Consider the following 26514-nt stretch of genomic DNA (forward strand, 5'->3'; position numbering starts at 1 on the left):
TTTTGTATTTTTTGTAGAGACAATCTCACTATGTTGCCCACGCTGGTCTCGAACTCCTGGACTCAAGCAATCTGCCTGCCTTGGCTTCCCAAAGTGCTGGGAAGACCCCATCTCTTTAAAAAAAAAATGAAAAAAATTAGCCAGGCATGGCAGCACACACCTGTAGTCCCAGCTACTCAGTAGGCTGAGGTAAGAGGATTGCTTGTGCATACGAGTTCAAGGCTGCAGTGAGCCATTATCACACCCCTGCCCTCCAGCCTAGGTGACAGAGCAAGAACCTGTCTCAAAAAAAAAGAAAAAAGAAATCAAATCAGAGAATAGCTAGATGAATTATGGTAGTTATTTTTTTAATTTTAAAAGGCTAAAAAATGGGCCAGGTGTGGTGGCTCATGCCTGTAATCCCAGCACTTTGCGAGGCCAAGGCAGGTGGATCACCTAAGGTCAGGAGTTTGAGACCAGCCTAACATGGTGAAACCCCATCTGTAGTAAAAATACAAAAATTAGCTGGGCGTGGTGGTGCATGCCTATAATCCCAATTACTTGGGAGGCTGAGGCAGGAGAATCACTTGAACCAGGGAGGCAGAGGTTGCAGTGAGCCAAGATCGTGCCACTACACTCCAGCCTGGGCAACAAAAGTGAAACTGTCTCAAAAAGGAAAAAAAAAAATGCATAATTTTAAAAAACAGAATATCTAAACTGCTCCCTCCAAAAAACATTCAAATTAAGGCTAAATTGAGGGTAAAATGGTCGGGGTTGAGTTTCAGGCAAACTGATCATGAAGGTATTTGAACACTAGGGAAAGTAGTTTTAGGAGGCTGACCTGGGGCTGTCCAAGATCTTGACCCTCAAGCAGCAGAAACAGGGCCCTCCAGGGCAGCTTCCCCTGCACCCTCCAAAGGGTCCTGTAGAAGGTGCAGCTAGGGAGGACTCCTTGGGAATGGCGGGACCAGGGAAGGAAGGTGACAGACAGTGGTGACCAGTGCAGAATGGGGCAGGGGAAGCACCCCCAACACTGCTGCCCCTGCTCAAGGCAGTGAAGGATGGGAGGGAACTGCTTACAATAGGAACACTCTCGAATCTTCAGCCCTGGGCGGCCCCTGGCCAGGCTGCTGAAATGGACGGTTGGTGCTGGGCACATAAGTAGAAAGGAAGGACAGAGACAGAGAGAGAGAGAGACAGCCAGAGACTGAGAGTCTGAGATACAGCCAGTCAGACAGACAGGAGGAAGAGGAGGAGGAGGAGAAGGGGAGAGAGATACTTACTTCTCGGTTTATCCGAATCTTAATGATTCCAGTGAGGGAACAGTACAAAGCAAAAGAGACAGATATTAGGCCAGGGGCAGATGGAGGTGGACGGAGCACAGGAGTGGCCAGAATGGGTGATGTGAGCAGGGCAGGCAGAGCGGAGACGGGCAGGCTGGGCTGGGCTGAGCCACAGAGTGGGGAGTGGTGTGTCCCTGCCAGGGCCCAAGAGAAGCCAACTGGGACCTTGACAAGACCAAGGAGAGGCCCACTGTCACCAAAGCTGCCCAAGTCTGCGAGGCCAGGCCTGGCCCTGACTCCAACCAAGGGATAGGATGAGTGGGGGAGGCAGCAAGGGATTCTGGGAAACATGGCATGGCACATCTGGCCCCAGGAGGAGGAGAAGAAGAGGGAGAGGAGAGGCCACCTCCAGAAGCCCTGACTACCTCGGCTCCCAGACCTGTGCCTTGCTCTGCCTGGCCCCCCAGGCCTTTGCTTAGGCAGCTCCCCACCCGGGATACTCTTCCCTCTCCTCTCCAGTCACCTAGAGGCAGCTCAAGCCCTGCTTCCTCCACAAAGCCCGCCACACCAGCCCTGGCTCTGCCACTAGCCTGCTGTGTAACACTCAATCTGTATGATCTCTCTCCTGGCCTGCGCTTGCTCATCTAATCTGAAGTTATTTTGATTTGTAGAAATGTCTATCTGTCTCACCCACTCGAATAGATACGTTCAAGGAAAGCAGAGGTCATGACTGTCTTGTTCACATCTGTATCCCTGGTGCCCAGCACAATACGTGGCACAAAGGAAGTGCTTAAAATTTATTTCATACGTGATTAAATGATGCTCTCCCAGACTTGGTTTGCTGTAGGGGTTAGGGGCCCTGTCCCATCTCACCCCTCTTCCACACCTAGGGAGTAGACTCATCACCTCTCCTTGACACCCAAGCCCAAGCCTCCTAGCTGCCTACTCTGTCTCTGGCCCCTCCCTCCCATCCATCCAAGTCCTGTTGCTACAGCAGGGGGCAGGACAGCCTCACAGCAGCAAAGGCTTTAGAGACAAAGACAGGCTGAGATTTGAGTCCTTTCTTTACCACTCACTAGCTGTGCAACCCGGGACAAGTCGCTTCGCGTCTCTGAGCCCCGGTTTCCTCACCTGTAAAGTGAGGTCATGGTGCTAAGTGCCTCGGAGGGTGGGTGGAGGAATTACAGAAAAGGAGATCTTGGGTGTAAAGTACTTAGCACAGTGCTTGGCACCCAGTACATGCTGGATAAACGTGTGTTATTATTCTTAAAGGACCACTCTGATTATGGTCAAAACACTTTAACAACTCCCTGGTGCCCCTAGGAAAAAGCCCCCACTCCTGAGCCTACCATTTGAGGTCTTCACAATCCAGCCCCTGCCTACCTCTTCAGCCTCACGGTGCACGGTGAGAATCCCATTCTCCATGCCTCCCGCCTTCCTCACCTCTTGGCCTAGCTGTCTGCCTCTTCCCTTTGCTCTGCTTCCCTAAAGCACCTCATCTCTCAGGCCAACTCCAGCCTACAGAAAGCCTTCCAGAATCTGCTGCCCACTGTCCTCCCTCCTCTGAGCACCCTGGCACTGACTGCAGAGATGGGGGCACTCCAAACTCAGCCACTTGAACCCCCATTTATCCCAACAGGTTTCTGCCCTGCCTGGATAGTAAGCCTGGAGCGGGCAGGGCAAGGTCTGCAGAAATGACAGGGCAAGGCACTCACATCTATGTAGTTGGCATTAATGTAGTCAGCATTGGGGTCTCCCAGCATCGGGTGCAGTTTCACTCGGTGCCGATCATCTGTAAACACAGAGCAGGTGGGCAGGGGCTGAACTGGGGAGCCCAGAGCTAGGCAGTCAGGGAGGGATTCCTGGAGGCTGGGGATAGGGCACAGGCAGGGCCACCAGGGAACCTAGAGTCTCAGGGCTTACCAGTAGTCTCTGGGCACCATGGGAGGCAGGACACACCAGGGGGTACAGTCTGGGCTATGGAGTCAAGGAGGCTCAAGAGTGTATGCTGCTCAGGCAATTACTAGCTCTGAGACCTTGAGCAGGAATCTTAATCTCCCAAGCCTCAGTTTCCTTATCTGTAAAACGGGGATTATAGTATTGCCCGCTTCACAGGGGAATTGACGGGAATAAATGAAATAAGCACAGGGCGTGGCGTGTGGCAGGCCCTCAATAAAAGGTGGCCAATGCTACTATCATCTCTGAGGCCGCCCCAGCTCACCCTGGCTGTGCTCCCCTTCCTGATGCCCTCCCGCCCACTGCCCTGGACCCCAGGCCCTTCCCCAGGACTCACAGGCAGGCATGGGCTCCTGCCGGCTGCCCTTGACCTTGTCTTTCTTCTTTGTGGCGTCCCAGCCTTCAAAGAAGCTCTACCAGAAGGGGAAGTGGTGGTCAGTGGGAGAGAGGGACCCTCACTCATAGGGCCCCTTCCCCTCAATGGGGATGATGTAGGCAGGATGGGAGTGGGACAATCAGGGCCAGGTTCAAGCTGAACTTGGGCCTGAGATAAAGTCACTGTCACTGTGGGTCCTTTTATCATAAAGCCAGCCAGGGACCAGGGTCAAAACCAAGGCGTGTGGGGGGAAGGGAAATGAGAAAAGAGGAAAAGAGGGTCAGGGTTCAAAGACATTTTGGAATAAGGGTCAGGCTTAGAATAAGGATTAGAAAGAAGGTAAAGGTGGGGGTCAAATTTAGATTAGGATAAGGGCGATGTCGGAGTTCAGACAGAGGTGAGATGAGATCCAGAGTTCAAATGGAGCTTAGGATGACACTCAGGACCAATGTCAGGCTGGGATTAGGTCAAGGTCAGTGTCGGTGGGCAGGTTCAGATTAGGGACAGAATAAGGATCCCGATCACAATCCACATAGAGATGGAGACGAGATTCAAGGTCAGATTTCAAATCAGGGTTAGCATGAGAGTGAAAAACCATATCAGTCTAAAATTCAGATGAGGGTCAGAGTCAAGGGCAAAAAGGTTGAGTTGGGAACTGTCAGAGCAGGGGTCCAACCAGGGCTAGGCTGAGGGTTGCCAGGGTCAGAGTCTACAGAGAGTGAGAACCAGGTGAGGCCTCCGCAGGGGTCCTGCTGGCCCGGGGCCGGCGTGCACCTCGTACTCCTGCTTGAAGCCGTAACCCTCAGCCGTCTTCATCTGGTTGATGTGCTGCAGAAGGTCCGCCACACGCACTGCAGGGTGCAGCTGCCCCGTGTGGTACGGGGAGCCCTTCCGGCCACAGGGACGCCTCGGGGAGCCCCCCAGGAGGCTGCTGGCCTCAGTGACCCCACCGCTGCGCTGGTCTCCTGCAGTCAGAGAAAGACAAAGCAGTTCTTGACACACACGCCCCAGCCTTGGGGGCCCTGGAGAGACTGGGGGGCTATGGGGGAAGGGAGGCACAGCCAATGCCAAGGATGGCTGGGTTGCTGGCTGGAGCCAAGCACCTAGTCAGGCCCACCCTGTGTGGTCCTGGGCACATCCCCTCCCTCCGAATCTCAGTTCCACCTGTAGAATGAGCAGGTCAGATCAAGTGGTCTCCAAGGGCCCTTGTGGTCCAGCCTGGCTATGATTCCATTATCCCCTCACTCCACCCCATGAGGCTTCACCGCACTCCCTGCAGAAGGCAGCGCTCCGCCGAGCCCACGACAGACAGCCCCTTCTTCCTCCCCTTCTTCCAGAGAACAACCTGGAACACTGGCAACTCCCAGCAATTACCCCCATTCAAAGACAAGCAAATTGGAAATTAGCAGCTACTGCCAACCCCTCTGCAGATTAACGCGAGGCACCTGAATAGGAGCCTGTCTCCTGCACAGGCAGTTCCACTGTCAGCCCGTGCGGGGCCGCAGCCAATGGGAGAGTTGCGTAGCTCCTCACACACCCTGGGAAACCACCCTCCCCGCAGCCCCCAGGACCACCCTGTCCCTGGCTGTTCTGCTCAGCATTCCCAAGGACGTCCCACTCTGGTCTTGGAGATTAGGTCCCGGAACTGAGAAAACAGCCATACCCGCCTTGGGACACACACTTCCACTCACTCACTTAATACTCATGCATTGCTTAACCACAGGGATACGTTCTGGAAAACGCATTGTTAGGTGATTTGGTCTTTGTGAGAACACCACAGAATGTATTTACACAAACCCAGATGGTACAGCCCACTCCACAGACCTGGACTGAACAGCATAGCCTATTGCTCCTACGCTACAAACCTGTACTGAATACTGTAGGCAATTATAACACAATGGTAAGTATTTACGTATCTAAACACAGAAAATGCACAGTAAAAATATGCTATAAAACAATAAATGGGCCGGGCACGGTGGCTCAAACCTGTAATCCCAGCACTTTGGGAGGCCGAGGCAGGAGAATCACGAGGTCAGGAGTTTGAGACCAACCTGGACAACATGGTAAAATCCTGTCTCTACTAAAAATACAAAAAGTTAGCTGGGTGTGTTGGCACAAGCCTGTAATCCCAGCTACCTGGGAGGCTGAGGCAGGAGAATCACTTGAACCTTGGAGGCAGAGGTTGCAGTGAGCCGAGATTGCGCCACTGCACTCCAGCCCAGGCAACGGAGTCTTTTGCAAGACTCCGTCTCAAAAGAAAAAAAAAAACAAAACAAAAAACATAATAAATGGTACACCTGTATAAGGCAATTTACCATGAGTGGAGCTGCAGGACTGGAAGCTGCCCTGGGTGAGCCACTGAGTGACTGGTAAGTGAATATGAAGGCCTAGAATATTCCTGTACAGTACCATGAGCTTTATAAACACTGTATGCTTAGGCTACAATACATTTATTTAAAAATAGTTTTCTTTCTTCAATAATAAATTAACCGTAGCCTACTGAAATGTTTTAATTGGAATTTTTTGACTTTTATAATGACACATGCACATAGTACAGCTGCACAAAAATATTTTCTATCTTTATTCGACACACTTTTTTCTACTTAAAATTTTTTTTTGGTTTTTTAAAATTTTTTGTTAAAAACTAAGACACACACACACACACACACACACACACACACACACACATACATTAGCCTAGGCCTGCACAGGGTCAGGATCATCAGTATCGCTGTCTCCCACCTCCATGGATCTTGTCCCACTGGGAGGTCTTTAGGGGCAATAACACACATGTAGCTGTCATCGCCTATGAAAACGGTGCCTTCTTCTGGGACACTTCCTGAAGGACCTGCCAGAGGCTGTTTTACAGTTAACTTTTTTAAAAATAAGTACACTCTAAAATAATGATTAAAAGTATAGTATATTAAATACATAAACCAGTAATACAGTCATTATTATTAACTATTACGTACTGCACATAATTATATGTGCTAAACTTTTTTTACAACTGACAATGCAGTAGGTTTATTCCAGCATCACCACAAACCAGTGAGTAATGTATTGCACGACGACATTATGATGGCTACAATGTCACTAGGTCATAGGAGTTTTTCAACTCCGTTATAATCTTATAGGACCACCATGGTATATGCGGTCCATTGTTGATCAAAACTTCATTATGCGGTGCATGACTGTACTCATGTCCCTCCTGCTGCCCTGGGTGAGGCTGCAAGGGGCTTATTCCAAGTCCAGCCCTCCCATTTTCGAGCCAATCTCTGCCCAGGTCTAAGCTGGCAGGGTTCAGTGGGGGACTGTCAGTGGGGCTTAGATACATGCCCCTACTCCCTGTGCCTTCACATATGCTGTCCTTCTCCCTCCAAAATCCCTCCTCCCCCTACTTTTCTTGCCTGATGAACTCATACTCATCCTTCAACTCTCAGCTGAAATGACCCTCCCTGCAAGAACCCTCTCCAGTGCCTGGCCTAGAATTCCTACTCAACAACTAACTGGCAGAATGAATGCAGGATCACCAGGAGACCCCCTGATGAGCCCAACTTCCCCAAACTCCAACCAGGTCAGTGAGGCTGCCGCATTGTGCTTGGGTTCCACCTTCCTGTGCCATGGTTTGAAGATGGCCTCACCTCATTTGTTTCTCTGCTCTCAGGAAGCACAGTCTTGAGCTGTCTATAGTTCAATGTCTGAAAGCAACTGATTCCTATATTTTAGCTGGATTTCTGGTTGCTTACAGCTGGATGGCAAATCAAGTACCAGTTATGCCATTGTGGTGGGATGCCCAAACCCTTAATTTTACAGATGGGGAAATTGAGGTCCAAAGAGAACAGACCGGCCTAATATGGTGGTTGCCAGAGTGTTTCAGAAAATAGTAGGGACGCGAGATCATTAAGTGGTATCCCATTAAAGAGAAGAGCAAGAGGAGGAAGAGGAATTCTGTGTTTTAAAGGAGTCTGTGAAATTCTAGTTTAAACAAAAACAAACAGGTTTCTTCCCTGCAAGACCTCTCGGGGCTTTTGGCGTGTTTGTGTGCATTTTAAATCTTCAAGAGAGGAGTGGAAACAGCAATGTTCCATAAACATCTTTCGCCACGGAGGGCTTTTCTTGTTTATTTCATGAAACATCCTCAGGGGAACACAGTGCAATGTAGACTCTGAGAGATGGGCTCTGGAGTCAGACTTCAGATGAATTCCCAGCTCTGTATGTGACCGTGAGAATGTTACTTACTCTCTCCAAACTTCCATTCTTACATGTCAAGTGAAGGTAAAAATTGTTACAATCCAATATGATGATGTAAATATTAAATATAATAATGTATATAAAGCACGCAGCCCAGTGCCTGGCACACAGCGTGCACCTGCAAGGGCAGCTGTTGACATTACTAGTCATTTCCAGGAAAAGAAGGAAGCTCCTGAGTGCCAGAAAGCCAGGGCAGCTGGCTGACGAGAGTCTTGGTCCTTCTCTGCTGTAAGATCTTGGATCTGGAACCTAAAAGGCAACTTGAAAAGATGATTCCAAGGACCGTCCATAACACACACACAAGACAAGTGCAACAGTTTCAAGAAGAGGGACTTCTGTTGGCTTAAAGAACTCAGAGAAGAAACTGGCGAGATGGAGAAGCCCTTGTGCTCTTTGTGGAAAGTGGGCCAACAGCTCCACAGAGAGCTCTCCTGGCAGAGAAAGGAGCAAATGAGGGTGGCAGAGAACCAAAGAGTTTATCCCAGAGATCCTGAAGGGGTGGCAGCCCTGGCACAGCCCCACAAGGAGGCATGCAATCAGCACACAGTGGCTGAGAACAAGTAAAAAGTCCCACCTGGAAAGCCAGAGCCACATCTGGGCAGCTGACAGCTGAGCCTAAGAACAATGTTCTACAAATAAGACCACCGGGAAAGGACAGGATGATGATGTTCCCAAGAGGACCCTCCAATTTCTGGGCCCAGAGAGGACAGGTCTCTACTCTCCTTGCCTATGAGTTCCCCTGTGGGACTTGAGACACACTTCCTACCCCATCCCATCCCCTACCCCTAAGGACCAGTTTGCCCAGAGGCCCACCTTCAAAGTCTCCACCCCAGGGCTCTCCCAGGCCCTTCCTGGCTCCATCGTGACTGTGGAACATCTTCTGTGAGTAGCCACTGGACAGCTGACGTTTTATGGGGAGGACCGAGGCCCAGAAAAAAGAACACTAGGTTTGGAGTCAGAGAGACCTGAATTCAATTTCTGGCTCAAGTTCCTTGACCTCTCTGGGTCTCAGTCTCCTCATCTGGAAATGAAAATCCTCAGTCCTCCCTCAGCGATGGGCACTTCCCCTGATTCCCACCACCCTCAGATGAAGAGAGGCCCCCAGTTATACCATTTGGTAGCACCCCAAGCTTTTCCTCCACTGTTTGCAATTAGCAAGTAAGTTTCTTTCCTAAAGAAGCACAACCTGTAATAAGGGCTAGCCATATCTAACATATTGAGTGCCCTGCACAATTCTTAAGTCACTTATTCCCTAGAACATCCCTATGGCGGGGGCACTATCATTGTTCCTCTTGTGCAAACGAGAAAACTGAGGCCCAGAAGAGTTAAGCTACTCACTCATTAAATGGCAGCACTAGGATTCAAACCCAGGCTTGAATTCACCTGACTCTGAGACCCTGCTGTCCCCACTGCCCTCTCTGCTTCCCTGATTAGGGCGCATTGATGGGCATGAGAAAAACTGGCACTTATTTGACAAACAATTTGGCCAACACCAACTGGCACCCACAGGAGTCAATAGCTCCAGACAGACAAGGCCCAGGAGGATCTGAGGGTTTTCGCAGGCAGGACTTCAGAGACAACGGGGCTCATTCCAACACCTTGGGAAGGTTCCATCTGGCTTCTTCACACCAGCCCCGCCATCAGTTACCCACGGTGATAAGTCCTTCATTTAAAATTTGCACAGAAGGATGCACTAAAATCAACACGGCTTTCCATTCTAAACCAAAAAACCTGGCCTCTACTGTTTGGAAAAGAAGGAAGTGGAAGCCAGACCGGCATGTGGAGGGCAGAGAAGAAGAAAGAGAGAGAAGGTGCTGAGGCTCAGCTCAGCTCATCTCCTGGACACATTTTTTTTTTTTTTCTTTTTTGAGACAGAGTCTTTCTCTGTCTCCCAGGCTGGAGTACAGTGGAGTGATCTCGGCTCACTGCAACGTCTGCCTCCTAGGTTCAAGCAATTCTTGTGCCTCAACCTCCCAAGTAGCTGGGATTTCAGGCGCCCGCCACCATGCCCGGCTAATTTTTGTATTTTTAGTAGAGACGGAGTTTCACCATGTTAGCCAGGCTGGTCTTGAACTCCTAACCTCAAGCGATCTGCCTGCCTCTGCCTCCTAAAGTGCTGGGATTACAGGTGTGAACCACTGTGCCTAGCACCTGGACACATTTGGAGTTTCCAACCATCACCTCTGCCCAAGCTCAGTGCCCCTTCCTCCTCACCATCCCATCTCCAACCGTACCCATCTCACCAAAATGCTGACCATTCCTGCCCAAGGGCATATTTTCTCAAAACTGACAGCACTGATTGTCCCCACTATCCACATAGCAATTAGCCTGGTCCCGACTTCCCTGGGTCAGTCCTGACTCCCCATCTCATCAGTGAATCCCAGGAGCAGAGCCCATGTTTCCTGCCTCTATCTCTCAGTAAGAGTCAGCAGCTAGGCATGAGCCCACACCACCCCGATCTCCTGCTCTCTCTAGCACACACTGGAGGATTCAGTGCAGTCGCACCTCTCCCTATCTCCTCCTGTGCCCGTCATCACACATTTGCACATACTGTGCCTCCTCTACAAATGCCCTTTCCTTCCCATCTCTGCGGTCTGAATCCTACCCATCCCCCAAGGTGCAGCATGATGCAGTAGAAACAAGTTTGCAATTCAGAAAGATTTGCATTTAAGTCCTGACTCTGCAACTTTCTGGCTCTTTAATCTGGACAAGTGACTTCCCCTCTCCAAACCTCTATTTCCTCATTTGTAAGTTGAAGGGTTAATAACAGCTACTAAGCAGGCAGGCACGGTGGCTCACGTCTGTAATCCCAACACCTTGGGAGGCCAAGGTGGACGGATCACTTGAGGTCAGGAGTTTGAGACCAGCCTGGCCAACATGCTGAAACCCCGTCTCTACAAAAAATACAAAAATTAGCCAGGCATGGTGGTGGGTGCCTGTAATCCCAGCTACTAGGGAGGCTGAGGCAGGAGAATCACTTGAACCCGGGAGGCAGAGGGTTGCAGTGAGCCGGGATCGCATCACTGCACTCCAGCCTGGGCAACAGAGTGAGACCCCATTTCAAAACAAAAAACAAAACAAAACAAAACAAAAACAGCTACTAAGCAGGGTAAAATGGTATAAAATGGTGAAAATTTAATGAGAGAGATGACAAAGATAATGTGATTAATAAGTGCATAACACTGAGTTTAAAAACACAAATAAAATGACCAAATACCTAGACAAATGTAATTATCAAAAATATAACTTTCTATTAAAAAAAAACCAGAAAGCCTGAATAGTTGTTTAGTCCTTTAAATATATCAAATTAGAAGTTTAAAATCTAGCCAGACACAGTGGCTCACACCTGTAATCCCAGCACTTTGAGAGGCAAAGACAGGTAAATCGCTTGGGCCCAGGGGTTCGAGACCAACCTGGACAACATGACAAAACCCTGTCTCTACAAAAAATACAAAAAAAAAAAAAAAAAAAAAGTGAGGCATGGCAGTGGGCACCTGTAGTCCCAGCTATTCAGGAGGCTGAGGTGGGAAGACCACTTGAGCCCAGGAGGTTGAGGTTGCAGTGAACCATGATCATACCACTGTAGCCCAGCCTGGGCAACAGAGTGAGACCCTATCTCAAAGAAAAAAAAAGAAAGAAAGAAAAGAAACATCAGCCAGGCACGGTGGCTCACGCCTGTAATCCCAGCACTTTGGGAGGCCAAGGTGGGCAGATCACGAGGTCAAAAGATCGAGATCATTCTGGCCAAAATGGTGAAACCCCGTCTCTACTAAACGTACAAAAATTAGCCGGGCGTGGTGGCAGGCGCCTGTAGTCCCAGCTACTTGGGAGGCTGAGGCAGAAGAATTGTTTGAACCCGGGAGGCGGAGGTTGCAGTGAGCCGAGATTGCGCCACTGCACTCCAGCCTGGCTACAGAGCGAGACTCCATCTAAAAAAAAAAAAACTAAAGAAAAGAATCATCATAATCATCACGACCGAGTTGAATTTATCCCCTGAATTTAAGGTAATTTTTTTTTAAAACCTAAAAATGTCACTAATCCCATTAGCAGACAAAAGGGGAAAAAACAATTATCACAATGATTGCAGAAAAAAGTATTTGGTAAGTTTAATGCCCACTTAAAACCTCTCAGCAAACTAAAAACTAAAGGAAACTTGGTTAGCCTGATAAAAGCATTTCTACCAAAACCCAAAGCAATCTTCATTCTGTGTTTAAATGTTAGAAACAGTCCTTTTAAAATCAGAAAAAGAAGACAATGATTCCAGCTACAATCACTCTATTCAACATAGTAATGAAGATCCCAGCCAGAAAAACATGGGAAAAAAAGAATAAGAAACGGGAAAGAAGAAACAACTATTTCTTCTGCAAAGGATATTCACAGATCCTTTAACTGCTTAGAAAGCCTGAAACATTCTACAGACAAATGAGAATAAGAAAGCATATCAAGAAGTATGAATATAAGGCTGGGCACGGTGGCTCACGCCTGTAATCTCAGCACTTTGACAGGCCAAGGTGGGTGGATCACCTGAGGTCGGGAGTGCGAGACTAACCTGGTCAGCATGGTGAAACCCCATCTCTACTAAAAAGATACAAAAATTAGCTGGACGTGGTGGCGCATGTCTGTAATTCCAGCTACTTGGGAGGCTGAGGCAGGAGAATCACTTGAACCAGGGAGGCAGAGGTTGGAGTGAGACGAGATTGCGCCACTGTACTCCAGCCTAGGTGACAGAGTGAGACTCCGTCTCAAAGAAAAAAAAAAAAGAAGTATAAGATCAATATACGATCAAAAATAAACCGCATTTCTCTATATAATAAATAGAAACGTAATATTTGAAAAGTGTACCATTTGCAATAGAAGTCAAAAATAAAGAACCTAGGGACATCTATCTAAAAAAAGATATACAAGATTTTATGGAGAAAATTATTGAAAGACATTCAAGACCTAAATAAATGGGGCAATATACGTCACTTTCATGGGTAGAAAGACAATTTCATAAGATGTCGGTTCTTCCCAAATTGATCTATAAATTCAATACAAATCCATCCAACAAAGTTTTTCAAGAAACTTAAAGAGATGACTCTAAAATTTATAACAAAGAGAATTAGCCGGGCGTGATGGCTCATGCCTGTAATCCCAACACTTTGGGAGGCTGAGGCGGGCAGATCACGGGAGCCCAGGCATTTCAGACCAGCCTGGAGTAACATAGTGAAACCCCATCTCTACCAAAAAAAAAAAAAAATGCAAAGATTAGCCGTGCATGGTGCTGTGCCCCTGTAGTCCCAGCTCCTCGGGAGGCTGGGGCGGGAGATCACTTAAGCCTGGAAGATGAAGGTTGCAGTGAGCCCAGATTGTGCCACTGCACTCCAGCCTGGGTGACAGAGCTAGACCCTATCTCATTAAGAAAGAGAGACAGAATGAAAACAAAAATAGCCAAGACATCCTTGATGAAGCACAAAGTTGGCACGGCTTCATGTTTCAGATATCAAGACTTACAGAGCATCGATAATTAGACTGTGTGGTTGGGAATCAACGAAAACGACCAATGAAAGAAACAGGGAACTGAAAAATGATCCATGTATCTGTAGAAATGTGGTGTGCGAGAAGGATGGCACCGCAAATCAGCAGGGAAAGCGTGAACTATAATAAATGATGCTGGGACAGTGGCTTATCGCCATGGAAAAAATAAAATCCTTAATTTATACCATCACACACAAAAATCAATTCCAGATGGATAAAGATTTAAATATAAAATGTAAAATGTTATAAGTTCTAGAAAAAAAGCAAAAAAAAAATACTTTATAACTTTGGGTAGGGAAAACTTCTTTAAAAAACACAAAAAGCAGAAATCACAAAGAAAAGACTGATGAATTTAAGTACGTGAAAATAAAAATCTTCTGTTCATCCAAAGACACTATAAATAACCTAGGAAGATGAGCCACAAATTGGGAGAAGATATTTGCAATTCATAAGTGACAAATGATTATTATCCTAAAAATATGAAGAACTCCTAAAAACCACTAAGAAAGCAACAGAAAACCCAATAGAAAATTAGGTGAAAGACATGAACAGGCATTTCACAGAAAAACAGACCTGAATGGCCAATGATGACTTGAAAATCTGTTCAACCTCATTAGTCATCAGTGAAATGCAAATTAAGACTATAGAGAATTACCATTTTATACAAACCAATGCGGCAGAAGTGAAGAAGGCTGGCAAATTTTGATCTTGATGTAGAGCAACAGAAACTCTTACACACTGCTGCTAGGAAAGAAAACAGGCAGAGTTGCTTTGGAAAGCAACTTGGCACTCTTATTAAGCTGAAGATGCATGTACTCCATAATCCAGCGATTCTATTTCTAGAACCTTGTGTGCAGGTGCATCTAGAGATCCACATCAGAATATTCATAGCAGTCTCATTTGTGATAACAAGAAAACTAAAAACCAATCGAACGCCCATGGATGGCAGAATGAAGAAGTCAATTGTGATACAGCCATACAATGGGAAACTACACATTTGTAAAGTAAATGAACTGCAGCAAAATATCCACATGGGTAAATTTTAGAAATATGATGTTAAGAAGTAGTGTGTGATTTCATTTTTATAAAGCCTGAAAATGAGCAAAACTATACAATGCATTGTTTGGGGATATATGTACACGTGGTAAAACTACCCCCAAAAGGCCGGGCGCGGTGGGTCATGCCTATAATCCCAGCACCTCGGGAGGCTGAGGCGGGTGGATCACCAGGTCAGGAGATCGAGACCATCATGGCTAAGATGGTGAAACCCCATCTCTACTAAAAATACAAAACATTAGCCGGGCACAGTGGCGGGTGCCTGTAGTCCCAGCTACTAAGGAGGCTGAGGCAGGAGAATGGCGTGAACCTGGGAGGCGGAGTTTGCAGTGAGTGGAGATCGCGCCACTGCACTCCAGGCTGGGTGACAGAGCGAGACTCCATCAAAAAACAAACAATCAAACAAACAAACAAAAACTACCCCCAAAAAAGGTAGGAAAATTATAAACATAAATTTCAAGGGAGGCTGGGCACAGTGACTCACGCGAGTAATCCCAACACTTTGGGAGGCCAAGGTGGGCAGATCACTTGAGGTCAGGAGTTCAAGACCAGTGTGGCTAACATGGTAAAACCCTGTCTCTACTAAAAATACAAAAACTGGTTGGGCGCAGTGGCTCATGCCTGTAATCCCAGCACTCTGGGAGGCCAAGGTGGGTGGATCACCTGAGGTCAGGAGTTCAAGACCAGCCTGGCCAACATGGTGAAACCCTGTCTCTACTAAAAATACAAAAATTAGCTGGGCGTGGTGGCACACACCTGTAATCCCAGCTACTCAGGAGGCTGAGGCAGGAGAATTGCTCCATTCCAGGAGGCAGAGGTTACAGTAAGCCAGGATCACGCCACTGCACTCCAGCCTAGGCAACAGAGTGAGACTCCGTGTCAAAAAAACAAAAAAATTAGCCGGGTATGGTGGCAGGTGCCTGTAATCCCAGCTACTTGGGAGGTTGAGGCAGGAAAATCGTTTGCACCTGGGAGGCAGAGGCTACAGTGAGTCGAGATCATGCCACTGCACTCCAGCCTGGGCGATAGAGTGAGACTCCATCTTAAAAAAAAAAAAAACCACAACAATTTCAAGGGAATATTTACATATAAGAAAGAGGTAGGGGTTATAGCTAGGGAGGTGTACCAAGATAATGTTCTAATTCACCAATGAGGTTCACTGCTGTTTGTTGTATTGTTATCATTTTATGACTTTCATAAACATTACTTCTTCTCTTCTGTACAAATCAACACTAAACAGAATAAAAAGATGTGGGATGAAGCAAGTTATGACACAGACCTAGTACATGATGGCTGACTCACTATATTCTGTGAATACAAGCACAGCCCTAAGTGATTTTGCACACATTATCTCATTTAGTCTTCACATCAGCCCTACTAGCAGAGGCTATCTGCATTCCCATTTTATACATGAGGAAACAGACATCCAGAGGGCTTAAGCAACTTGCCCCAGGTCACACAGCTAACAAAGGGAGAGGCAAGCCCAGGTCCGACTCTGTACCAGTCTCTCTCAGCCACTGTATCCCCACCTCTCACATAATAGGTGCTCAATAAGGGGTGAGGCCACTCTGATCCCTCTGTTCCTACAGCAGCACCTCCTCTTGACAATTGTCACAACAAACCTTGCATTCCTCTTATGCTAGCAGAATTCCTTACAAGACTCCTCCAGTACACAATGCAAAAATGCCACCTGTGCTGGCTCTGTACCCAATAGGTATCCAGCAGGAGCACCATAGATGCTTCACTTTTGGTTGCAGGTGTTACAGAACTCATCTGATGTGGGGACAATATTGTCTCAGGTCGGGAGCCCCAGAGCCATGAGGAAGGGGTAGGAGGGCGGGGCACTCACCCCGGGTGCTGTAGCCATGGGTGTCCATGAAGGACAGGCCCAGCCGCTCATCCTCCTGCAGGGTGCTCTGGTCTGTGAAGCTGCGGTCCACGGCACTCATCATGTGTGTCTTTTCCTGGCGGTAGTTGACGGTGGCCTTGGTCATGTTCACCGGCTTCCTGGAGGGGGGTTGAGGGAAGACACAGGCACTGTGTGCTGCTGGACAGCACCCAGAGGTGGGTGGGGAGGTCCTGGAGTAAGGGGGCCTCAAGGCCAGGAGCCAGCAGCCGTCCTAGAAGCATCTCTGGATGCTAAGGGCTCTGCCTCCATCCTTCATTCACTAGACCCAGAGCTGCTGCTTCCCTGAAAAGGGCTTGGGAGAGCCCGTCCTAGGGACCTCTGCTAAGGGAAAGGGGTGGAGCAGCAGTGGCCTCAGGCTGGGATCCCACTCCTAAGTTTCACTGGCCCCCTGGGCTTAGGAAATGGGAAAGAAAGTCACTCCAGAGCTAATGTGGTATTACAGCAGACAGCTCCCCTCACCCTCACTGCACCCCAAACTAGGAAAATGGCTAGTCCAGCTCTGGGCCCAGCATGTCCCCACTTCTCTCTCTTCTCCCCGTGTTAAACAGGCACCGCTCTCCAGACTCCTCTTTCTCCTGCAGGAAGGAGGGACTACAACCCCTCCTTCCCCGCAGAGGGTCTGGCTCTTGCTCAGCCTGGACTCTGGGGCTTCCCCCATGCACACAATGAACTCTGCCCTTGACTTCTCCCTACTCTCAGTAGCACCCAGGATGGTCCCAGCATAGACCACCACAGACTTGTAAAGAGACCCACAGAAGGTCTAGATTCCCACCACTGCGCACCAGTCCGTCCTGCTGCTCAGAGCAGCAGGGAAGAGAAAAAGAGACCTCCTCTCCCTCCAGGCCCAGCTTCATGGATGAGGATGGTAGTTTGTGGCTTCAAAGGAACTTGGAGGAAAGTGAGAGGGAGAAAAGGAGGTGGGGAGACAGGGCTGTGGACAGAGGACAGCCGGCCAGCCTGGATGAACATGGAGCCCAGAGAGGACCCGTCAGTGAGCGGATGCTGGCCTAGAGGGCAGTCTCCTGTGGTGTGCCACAGACTCTGTTCCCAGCCCAGGACTCTTGGCCTACCTGGAAGAGCTACAAAAACCAACCAACCCGATCCCCAGAAGATAGAAACCGGGAGGGACACCTAACGCTGTTGGCATCTGGCTGAGCTCAATGTGAGATTAAGCAGAGGGAATTTAATACAGATTCTTTGAAAAGTTCTGCATCTGGTTTCGAAAACTAACTGCACAAGCAGCAGAGAGGGAGAGCTGCCTGTCCACAGCCCCTACAGGAGCCGAGCTGGGGGCTCAGCGTGAGTTGCTGGGTGTTGAGTTGCTGGAAAAGCTCGTGTCAGGAAACAGCAAGGTAAGGAGCCATCCAGGGAGGAAAAGGTGAGAGACCCACTGTCCTCAAGGCTGGCCTGGCACTCTCTGGGCTTGCTCTTCAAGGGAAAACCAGCACAGGTGTGGGAGGAATGTTCTGGAAGGCTTGCAGAGTAGAAGAGACAGAAGACAGAGTAGCATAGGCAGGCTGTGGAGTCAGCAGGGGCCTGGGTTGTATCCCAGCTCCAGCGCATTCTGCGACCTCCCACAAGTCCCTCGGTCTGAGCCTCAGTTTCCTCATCAGTAAAGTGGGAGTGATAAGAGCTCCTATTTCTCAGAGCTGTTTTGAGGACTCTGTCAAGAACTGAGCACAGGGCTTGGCCCAGAGGAGGCTCCCAGGAAGTGGTCGGTCTGCAGAGCTGGGGCTGCCTGGCTGGAGAAGGGATTTGTGGGGGCCTGAGAGTTGCCTGTGCTGTGGGAGGTGCTGCCAGTCTCAAAACAGGTAGGCCCCACCCACATGCACACAAGCACACACATGCACATGGACGTGGGCTCCAGAGCGTGTCCTGACCGTGGATTTGGTTGGAGGTCAGAACATCCTTCTAACACGGAACAGTAGACGTAAGGGGCTGCTCTAGTGGTGAAGGGGACATTGAGGTTCAGGGACTTGCTGGGGGTAACTCAGCAGGGCCAGCTCTGAACCCATGCCTCTGAAGGGCAGAACCAGCACTTGTGACCACGACTTGAGGAGGAAGATGCAGAGGGGAGGGACAGAGCAGAGGAGAGAAAGTCAGAGGCCAAGATGACCACAAAGAACGGGGTGGACACCAGACCAGGCTGGGTGCAGCGAGACTAAGCCCAACCAGAGAGGGCGGAGGCAGGGGATCTCCCCCTAGGCAGGGCTGGGGACTCCCAGGCAAGGTGGAGCTACTTACGGGTAGTAGGAGTAGGCATAGTGGTCTCTCCTGGCAGCATGCAAAGAGAGAACAGCACAGTCGTGTCCGAGGTCCATCCACCAAGGCCAGGCTGAGGCAATGCCCATGCAGCAGGGTGGGGCCTGAGTGCTTCCCAGGCTGGGGAGGGGGCTGGCCAGGTACTGGACAGGTCAGAAGGACCTTCTTGGTCCCAAGAGCTGGTCAGGCTCGGATATTAATGACCAGGACCCAAGGCCCTTCTGGAACCTTCCCCAAGCCTACTGCAGGAGTGAGGAGGAGGCGGGAAAAGGGCCTGGGGGGCCACAGAGCTTTCACACACAGTCATACACATATGCACACTCACACATACGTAGATATAGGCTCACATACACTGATACATGGAGAAACACACATCAACACACACAAATGCAGACACACAGGTGCAGACAGGCATACACACGTATTCAAACACACTGACACACACTTAGACATATATGCACACACACACACACATTAGACATCCCTGACACACACAGACTCATACTCTCCAGGCTAACTGCACTTACCAGGGCTGTTCTCGTCCCTGCAGACAGCACCCCACCCTCCCTCCCTGCACGGCCCTCTGCCCCTAAGAGGTCAGCCTTTTGCCTGCACCTCCACCTGGGTGGGGACAGAAAGGGGGCAGAGTGGAGAGGACTCCAGATGGATGCCCAGGATACACCTAGGGCCCACCCTCGCCCACCCTGCAGGCCCCTGGGTGTGGGATCCACTAAAGGAGCCAGGTCATCCCCTCCGGGAGCACCTGGGGTGCAACTTCGGTCAAAAGCCCTACCTTACCGCAAAGCACCCACAGTGTAAAGCAGGTTGGATTCCCATTTCACAGGCGGGGAAGCTGAGTCAGGGAGCATGGGCTGCCTGGGCCTCTCTGGGAGTCAGTGGCAGAGTCCAGAGCAAACACCTGCCCCAGGACCCTGGCCCTGGAACCTCCTCTGTGCTCCCTTCCCAAGCTCTCCAGAGGTCTCCATTCACTTGCCCCCACATCACCCTGTCAGCAGGGACCCCAAAGAATGACCTTCCACAGGAAATCCTGCAGATGAAAGGGAGGAGAGTGGAAGACGGACCAGCAAAGGCAGGCGTTTGACCCCAGGTCACAGAGCACATCTCCTCCATCCCAGGGAGAGAAGGAAGGGTCCAGGGCACTGGAGCTGTTGCAGAGGCCCCACGAGGGAGGCTACAGCTGAAGAAATGGCATTCTTCTGACCTCAGTTGATACACTGTACTTTCAAAAGGGCCTTCCCGGACCACTCTTCCACGAGTGCCAGCTACATGACGTCTCCTATATTCTCTTTGCCCCCAACACCCAGCACCTTGTTCTTTTCACAATTTGTAATTATCTCATCCATTTGTGCTTTTTTCTAATTTCATGCCAGGCTCTCCACTGGCTACAAAGTACAGGAGGACAGAATCCTTGTCTTTTTGTCTCCCTCGGTTTCCCCAGGGCCCCACACATTGCAATCCCGCAATAAGTATTTTGTTGAATGGAGTAATCAATAAATGAGTAAAAATAAATAAAAGAACTTCACCTCCATGCGCTTCCACTTTCTTCTTTAAAAAGTGAGGTTAAGGCTGGGCGTGGTGGCTCACACCTATAATCCCTGCACTTTGGGAGGCCAAGGCGGGTAGATCACCTGAGGTCAGGAGTTTGAGACCAGCCTGACCAACGTGCTGAAACCCTGTCTCTACTAAAAACACAAAAAATTAGCCGGGTGTGGTGGCGGGCGCCTGTAATCCCAGCTACTCAGGAGGCTGAGGCAGGAGAATCACTTGAACCCAGGAGGTGGAGGTTGCAGTGAGCCAAGATCGCACCACTGCACTCCAGCCTGGGCAACAAGAGCAAAACTCTGTCTCAAAAAATACATACATACCCATCCTGGCTAACATGGTGAAACACTATCTCTACCAAAAATACCAAAAAAAAAAAAAAAAATTAGCCAGGCGTGGTGGTGCGCGCCTGTAGTCCCAGCTACTCGGGAGGCTGAGGCAGGAGAATGGCGTGAACCCGGGAAGCAGAGCTTGCAGTGAGCCGAGATCATGCCACTGCACTCCAGCCTGGGCAACAGAGCTAGACTCCGTTTCAAAAAGAAAAAAAAGAAAAAAAAAAAAAACACATACATACATAGTGAGGTTAATAATAACCTCCCACAGGGACTGCTGTGAGGCCCCAGCACCAGGAAGCACCCAGCAGTGCCCACAAACCACTCCTCCCTAAACCTCAGAGTGGGGAGGCCCGACTCCCCTGGGCTAGATCGTGGGTATACACAGACAAGACAGGGCTTTCTCTGCCCTCATGGAGCTCTTAACCCAGGAGGGAAGACAAACATTGAGCAAAACACTACAAGTAAGTAAATGACAAAGTGCAGGGAGAAGAAAGTGCTGCCATGGAGAAGGGTGGGGTACGGGGACTTCTGAAAACAGAGCTGGGGGATCTGACCTGGCCTGGGGTCACCAGCCTCCCTTCCATGCCCTGGAATTCCCCTACAGCAGAAGCATCCAGTCTGATCGTCCACAGAGGCAGGGCAGGATGGAGAATCTGAAATCTCCTCCCAGCTGGCCCCTATTTCCCATAATCCCCAAGAGTCTCCCTCCTGCCTCCAATAAGGCTCCACGGGGGTGTAGTAACTGCCCTCCTCAGCAACTTCCTACTCTTGTTAGTTACGTTGGCACCCCAGGTTGATCTGAATACCCCCATCCCTGACAGGGCTGCTGCATCCCATGATACCCACAATGCAGACTGCAAGAGCCCTGGGGAGCACCAAGGGCCTTGAAGGCCAGGCTCAGATCCAGGGGGATGCAGTAGGTGCTACACAGTGAGACTGAATGGCTTTTAGAGGAAGTAAGGAGTTCCGGGGTGATGGGGGATGAGGGGTTCCTGGAGGCATCTGGGATAACCTGGGTTTATAGGGTAGCAAACACATAATGGAAGGTCTCCTAGTGAGGCCCTGACAACATTTCTGATGCACCCTGTCCTGGGCCCAGTGCTCTCTTTGCAGGGGTGGGTGACACCCCCTACTCTGCCAATTCTCTTCTCCTTGAGGGTAGATTTCTAGAACCTCAAATACCACCTGAAACTGAAATCTGCCTCCTCCATTATAGCCCTCTCCAGCCCCAGCCCTACTTAGAGTCAATTCTCAGGCCCCCCTGCTGGGGAGAAGTCAGGGGCTTGCCACTTTGCGGGCACCGCCTATGCACCAGACTCGGTGAGGCCTTCATATTTGTAGGCCAGCCTGAGTTGAAGTCAGGCCCTACTGCCCATCAGCCAAGTGGCCTGGGCGAGTGCTTTCATTAGTTTCTTCATCCAGAAAAAAGGGAGTCAGTCAAGATCCAAGAAGGAAATGTTCTCTGACACACCCCGAGTGCCTGGTACACAGTAGGTGTCTAATAACTAATATACTCCTGGATGATGTGTGTGAAGCTCCTGGAACATAGTAATTCCTCATTAAATGATACTTTAAAATAGTCTCTCTTAAAGCTGTGCAGGAACAACGAGAGGAAACATCAGAGAGTATCGCCCTGACTGGGCCATCTCCCCACATCTCCTCCACTCTACTGCACACTCCACCCCTAGACTCTCTCTCTGTTGCTGGTGTCTGGCCTCAGGCAAGGTAGCCCCAGTCAGCTCTCTCTCATCTTCCTGGATCCTATTATCTGCTCCTGCCAGCCCAGAGATATAGCCAACTCATCCACGTATACCCAGCCTGGCAGCAGTAGGGGCTATAGACGCCAGAGCCCAGGTGGGGAAGGGTGGAGCTGGCTCTGCCTCTGGCTCTCTGGGTGGCCTTGGGCAGCCCTGCATCCCCCTCTACGCTTCAGCATCCCCATCCCTCATTTAAGGTGCTTGGACCACAGTGTCCCACAGCTGCCTGGTGGGGAACATGGTGGGGCAGAGCCGGCAAGCAGAAAGGTCCCAGAAGCCCCCACCCAGCCTCCAACCAGCACTGCTGCTCAGCCTTCATCTGCTCCATGTACTAGGCTCCCAGGGAAGGGTTTTCTGGTGTTTTGAAGGCAAGTTCTGTTTCTTTAAAAAGAATTGAAAACCACTAGACTAGATGACCTTGAACTACCCGGCAGCTCTTACGTTCTGGGGCTCTGAGCCTCTGCAATTCTAAAGCCTAAGATTCCTAGAGTTCTAAATCCTACATTTCTGAAACTGCAAGATCCTAGGTTCTGGATTCTACAATGTCCTGGGATTCATGCTGCCCTCTGCAAATCCGCTAGGAAACATATTTCATGCAAACACAAGGCCGGACCTTTGAGACCTGAGATAGTAGGGGCAGCAGGTGGACAGTTTTCTCAGTCACAGGCCCAGGAGGGTTCCTCAAGAATCCACAGTAACAGGGTCCAGGGCAATTTGAGCCTGAGAGAAGGTGGATCCCAGGAAGAGACATGGCTCAGGGCCCTTGGGTTAAAGAGGAGTGAGCTCCATCCCCTGCTCAGGTCAACTGCACAATCCATGAGCAGGGCAGACACCTTGGCTGAAGGTCTGCAGAGGGGTAGGGGTTCAAAGCCAGGTCACCTCCATGCCATCCCTATTGAAAGAGTCCCAGCAGGCATAGCTCCTTGGCACCAGGCACTGACGCCCCTTCCTGAACAACAGCACCTGGCACCAGCCAGACCTTACTCCAGCCATGCCACTCCGGGGCAGCCTCATCTGCCCAGTCTCTGGCTTCCCACCACCCAGCTCAGATACATCTGCAGAGCTGATGCCCAGGCTGGCAGCCCTCCACACACCTGCAGGACAGCTGTCCTACCAGCTCTTAGCCACTACTCCTCTGTGCCACCAGGCCTCTAAGGGGTAGAAGGCACTGGTGGGACAGGGCACTGGCCTCACTCACCCTTTGCGGATGATGACAATGATGGCACCCAGGAGAAGGATGAGGACAGCAAGGCCCCCTGCACAGATGCCCAGGATAAGCCCCATCTCCTCCGATCTCTGGGACACCTCCAGGGGCTGCTTGCTTTCCTTGCAGGCAGCTGGGGAGAACAAAGCAGAACAAGGGATCAGAGGAGAGACAGGGACCATCGAGCCCCTCCTGTAGGTGTTTGTGCCCAAGGAACAAACTGGGCTGCACAAACCACCCCACATCCTCAACACATGTCCTGCCTTTCCAGCAAATCTACCTCCTCACCATCCCTGACACCTCCTGCACTTCCACACCACAGTCCTCACTGACATGGCTCCTTTGCCAGGAATAGCTTCCCTCGCTCCCCACTTTCTCAGATCCTCTCAGCTCTCAGTAGATAGGGGAGAGCAGACACCTGGACCTTCAGCCCCACCCTCTTGCCCTCCTGGGAGGTAACAGGGATTAGGAATTGTGTACCTAGGGCATGGTTAGTCCATCTCAGGATGGGAAACCAACCACATTCCCTGTGTGAAAGCATGAAAGACACCTAGAGCACAGGGCCCATGCTGACCTCACCTTCTCCCCACCACAGGAAAGCCGGGCAGATACGTAACCCAGAACCAGCACCCAGTACCCATCACCCCCAGGGCACACCTATAATGGCTCCTCTCCACAAGCCTTCTCCAGGCCCCTGCTGTCAGCCTGGGAGAAGGCGCCCTTGAGGTAAGGCACATGGAAACCCAGCAGAGAAGCCCTTCCTGGCCCCAGCCTGCCCAACCACCCTCCTCTACTCCCACAGCCCTAGGTTCTCAGGATCCACCTCCCCAGCGCTGGGCAGGTGAGAAACCTGCCGCTGAAGGGCTGCAGGAACCCAGCAGACTTACCTTTCCTGGCAATGCGGATGCAATTCAGCCGGGTCTCCTGGAGGCACAGATGGGGGTCTCAGCGCTGCTGAAGCCCCGACCTCTCCCTCCCCAGGGTGGGAACCTCAGACAGCGTTTCTTGGGCCTGTTCAGGGCTTTGTCTGGCGCTGATGGCACCAAGGGACACCCCACCCGAAGGCAGGCCTGGGGGGACCCCTGAGAGCGGGGCCTAGAGGGGAGGTACCTGCAGTGCCTTAGGAAAGGGAGATGAGATCGGAGGCAAAAGAGAAACAAATGTCATGGGGAAATGGGCGGGGCCTCGGACATCGGGGCGAGGCCTAGGGCCAGAAGTCCAGCTAAGAAGTGAGAAATCAGGGAAGAAACAGAGAGAGGAGCCTGGAAGATAGGGCGGGGCTTCAGGGAGGAGCAGGTCCTAGGCCTTAACACAGGAATGCGGGAACCTGAGATGGACTCCTCTGGGAAAAGAAGTATCTAAGATAGAAGGCAGGGCCTCAGGAAGGGGCAGAGACTAGCCTGGGGACCTGGATGGAAAGGAGGAGTCTGGGAAAGAAAGCTCAGGAAGTGGATAGTGTTCTGTGAGAAGGAGTCTGGGGTCTGGAAGGTTGGCTATGGGAGGGGTGGGACCATGGGGGAGGGGCTGTGGGAGGCGGGGCTGTGGGGCTGGCTCTACGGAAGGTAAGGCTATTGGAGGTGGGGCAATGGGAGGTGGGCAAAAGGAGACAGGGCTATGGGAGGGGCAAGGTTATGGGGGAGGAGCTGTGGGGGCAGGGCAATGGAAGGTCGGGCTACAGGAGGTAAGACCATGGGGGGTGGCCTATGGGAGGAGGAGCTATGGAAGGTGGGGCTATGGGAGGTAGGGCTACGGGAGGTGGGGCTAAGGGAAGGGCTGGGCCTGGAGTCTGTGCTGGGCCTGCTGCAAGGTATCCCCTGTCTGCCATCCCCCACACCCAACCACGCCCACCATGACCCTGGCCGGTCCCTCACCCCCTTCAGGTGGCTTGCTGCCTGGAAGTAGATGAGATAGGCCTTCCTAGGCTCAAGCGGTGGGTTCCAGAAGCCTCGGTAGGTCTGGTTGTCACCCACGGTAAAGGGCATGGCCTCAGGTAGACTGCTGGCCGCCAGTTCGGCCCCGAAGTAGTGCACCAGGCCTCGGGCCAGCGCCGCCTCAAAGGTCAGTGGCACTGGGAAGCAATCCTGTCCACCTGGCTCCCGCCGCAGCCTCCGCGCCCGCTCCTCCTCCACAATCACCTGGTACACACTGAACAGGGAGGAGAGCGTACAGGGGATCACAGGCGGCCAGAGCACTGGGAGAGCCAGCTGGCAGTTAAAGGCATGGGCTTTGCGGTCAAAGCCTGGGGACTAACTTCCACACTGCCTCTTACTAGCTGGGCAAATCCCCTAACCTCCCTGGGCCACGGTTTCCTCCTTCACAAAATGGTAGTGATTGTGAGACTGTTCCAGAAGGTAGATGGGAAGAACAGGCAAGTTAAGCAAGCAGCCAGCACATGTCAGCAGTTATTCCTGTTACTAATCCAGGCTAAGAGGATTGTGGACCCTGCTCAATAGAACCAAGCCATAAGGCCCCATCCTGCTTCCTCCACGAGTCCTCGTGTGTGTGTGACACAAGACCTGGGAAATGGCCGGGCGCGGTGGCTCAAGCCTGTAATCCCAGCACTTTGGGAGGCCGAGACGGGCGGATCACTAGGTCAGGAGATAGAGACCATCCTGGCTAACACGGTGAAACCCCATCTCTACTAAAAAATACAAAAAAAAACTAGCCGGGCGAGGTGGTGGGCGCCTGTAGTCCCAGCTACTCGGGAGGCTGAGGCAGGAGAATGACGTAAACCCGGTAGGCGGAGCTTGCAGTGAGCTGAGATCTGGCCACTGCACTCCAGCCTGGGCGACAGAGCCAGACTCTGTCTCAAAAAAAAAAAAAAAAAGACCTGGGAAACCAAAGCGACTGACAGCTCCCTTCTGGGACTCAGTAAATGACAGGGTTAGCCAGATTCATTCATTCATTCATTCATTCATTCATTCGTTCATTCATTCATTCAGAGTTGACCAAGCTCAGACGATGAGCCCTGTGCTAGACACTAGGCATCTGGGCTTCCTAAAACTGACCTCTAGTGAGAGACAGTCATTTAGCAAACAAGGACACCCAACACTATGTCTCTAGCAC

The 26514-nt window shown here is 50.7% G+C and overlaps 1 protein-coding gene across 8 annotated transcripts in view; it reads right to left on the reverse strand.

Moving 5' to 3' along the window:
- Positions 1-26514, reverse strand: part of PTPRU (protein tyrosine phosphatase receptor type U) — a 90161-nt gene that overhangs the window by 18352 nt on the left and 45295 nt on the right. For 3 of the 8 annotated variants that reach the window (XM_033227431.1, XM_033227423.1, XM_033227430.1), the window contains exons 12-20: positions 25320-25593; positions 24336-24372; positions 23443-23581; positions 18572-18601; positions 16268-16425; positions 4369-4559; positions 3556-3631; positions 2978-3054; positions 1263-1280 (exon numbers count right to left, since the gene is read on the reverse strand). In XM_033227431.1, the coding sequence (XP_033083322.1) occupies positions 1263-1280; positions 2978-3054; positions 3556-3631; positions 4369-4559; positions 16268-16425; positions 18572-18601; positions 23443-23581; positions 24336-24372; positions 25320-25593 (1000 nt within the window). The remainder of the gene's footprint in view (positions 1-1262; positions 1281-2977; positions 3055-3555; positions 3632-4368; positions 4560-16267; positions 16426-18571; positions 18602-23442; positions 23582-24335; positions 24373-25319; positions 25594-26514) is intronic. The other 5 variants (XM_033227424.1, XM_033227425.1, XM_033227427.1 and 2 more) reach the window with 3 other exon arrangements.

The sequence above is a fragment of the Trachypithecus francoisi genome, unplaced genomic scaffold, assembly GCF_009764315.1.
Source record: "Trachypithecus francoisi isolate TF-2019V2 unplaced genomic scaffold, Tfra_2.0 Lachesis_group12, whole genome shotgun sequence".
NCBI classification, from domain to species: domain Eukaryota; kingdom Metazoa; phylum Chordata; class Mammalia; order Primates; family Cercopithecidae; genus Trachypithecus; species Trachypithecus francoisi.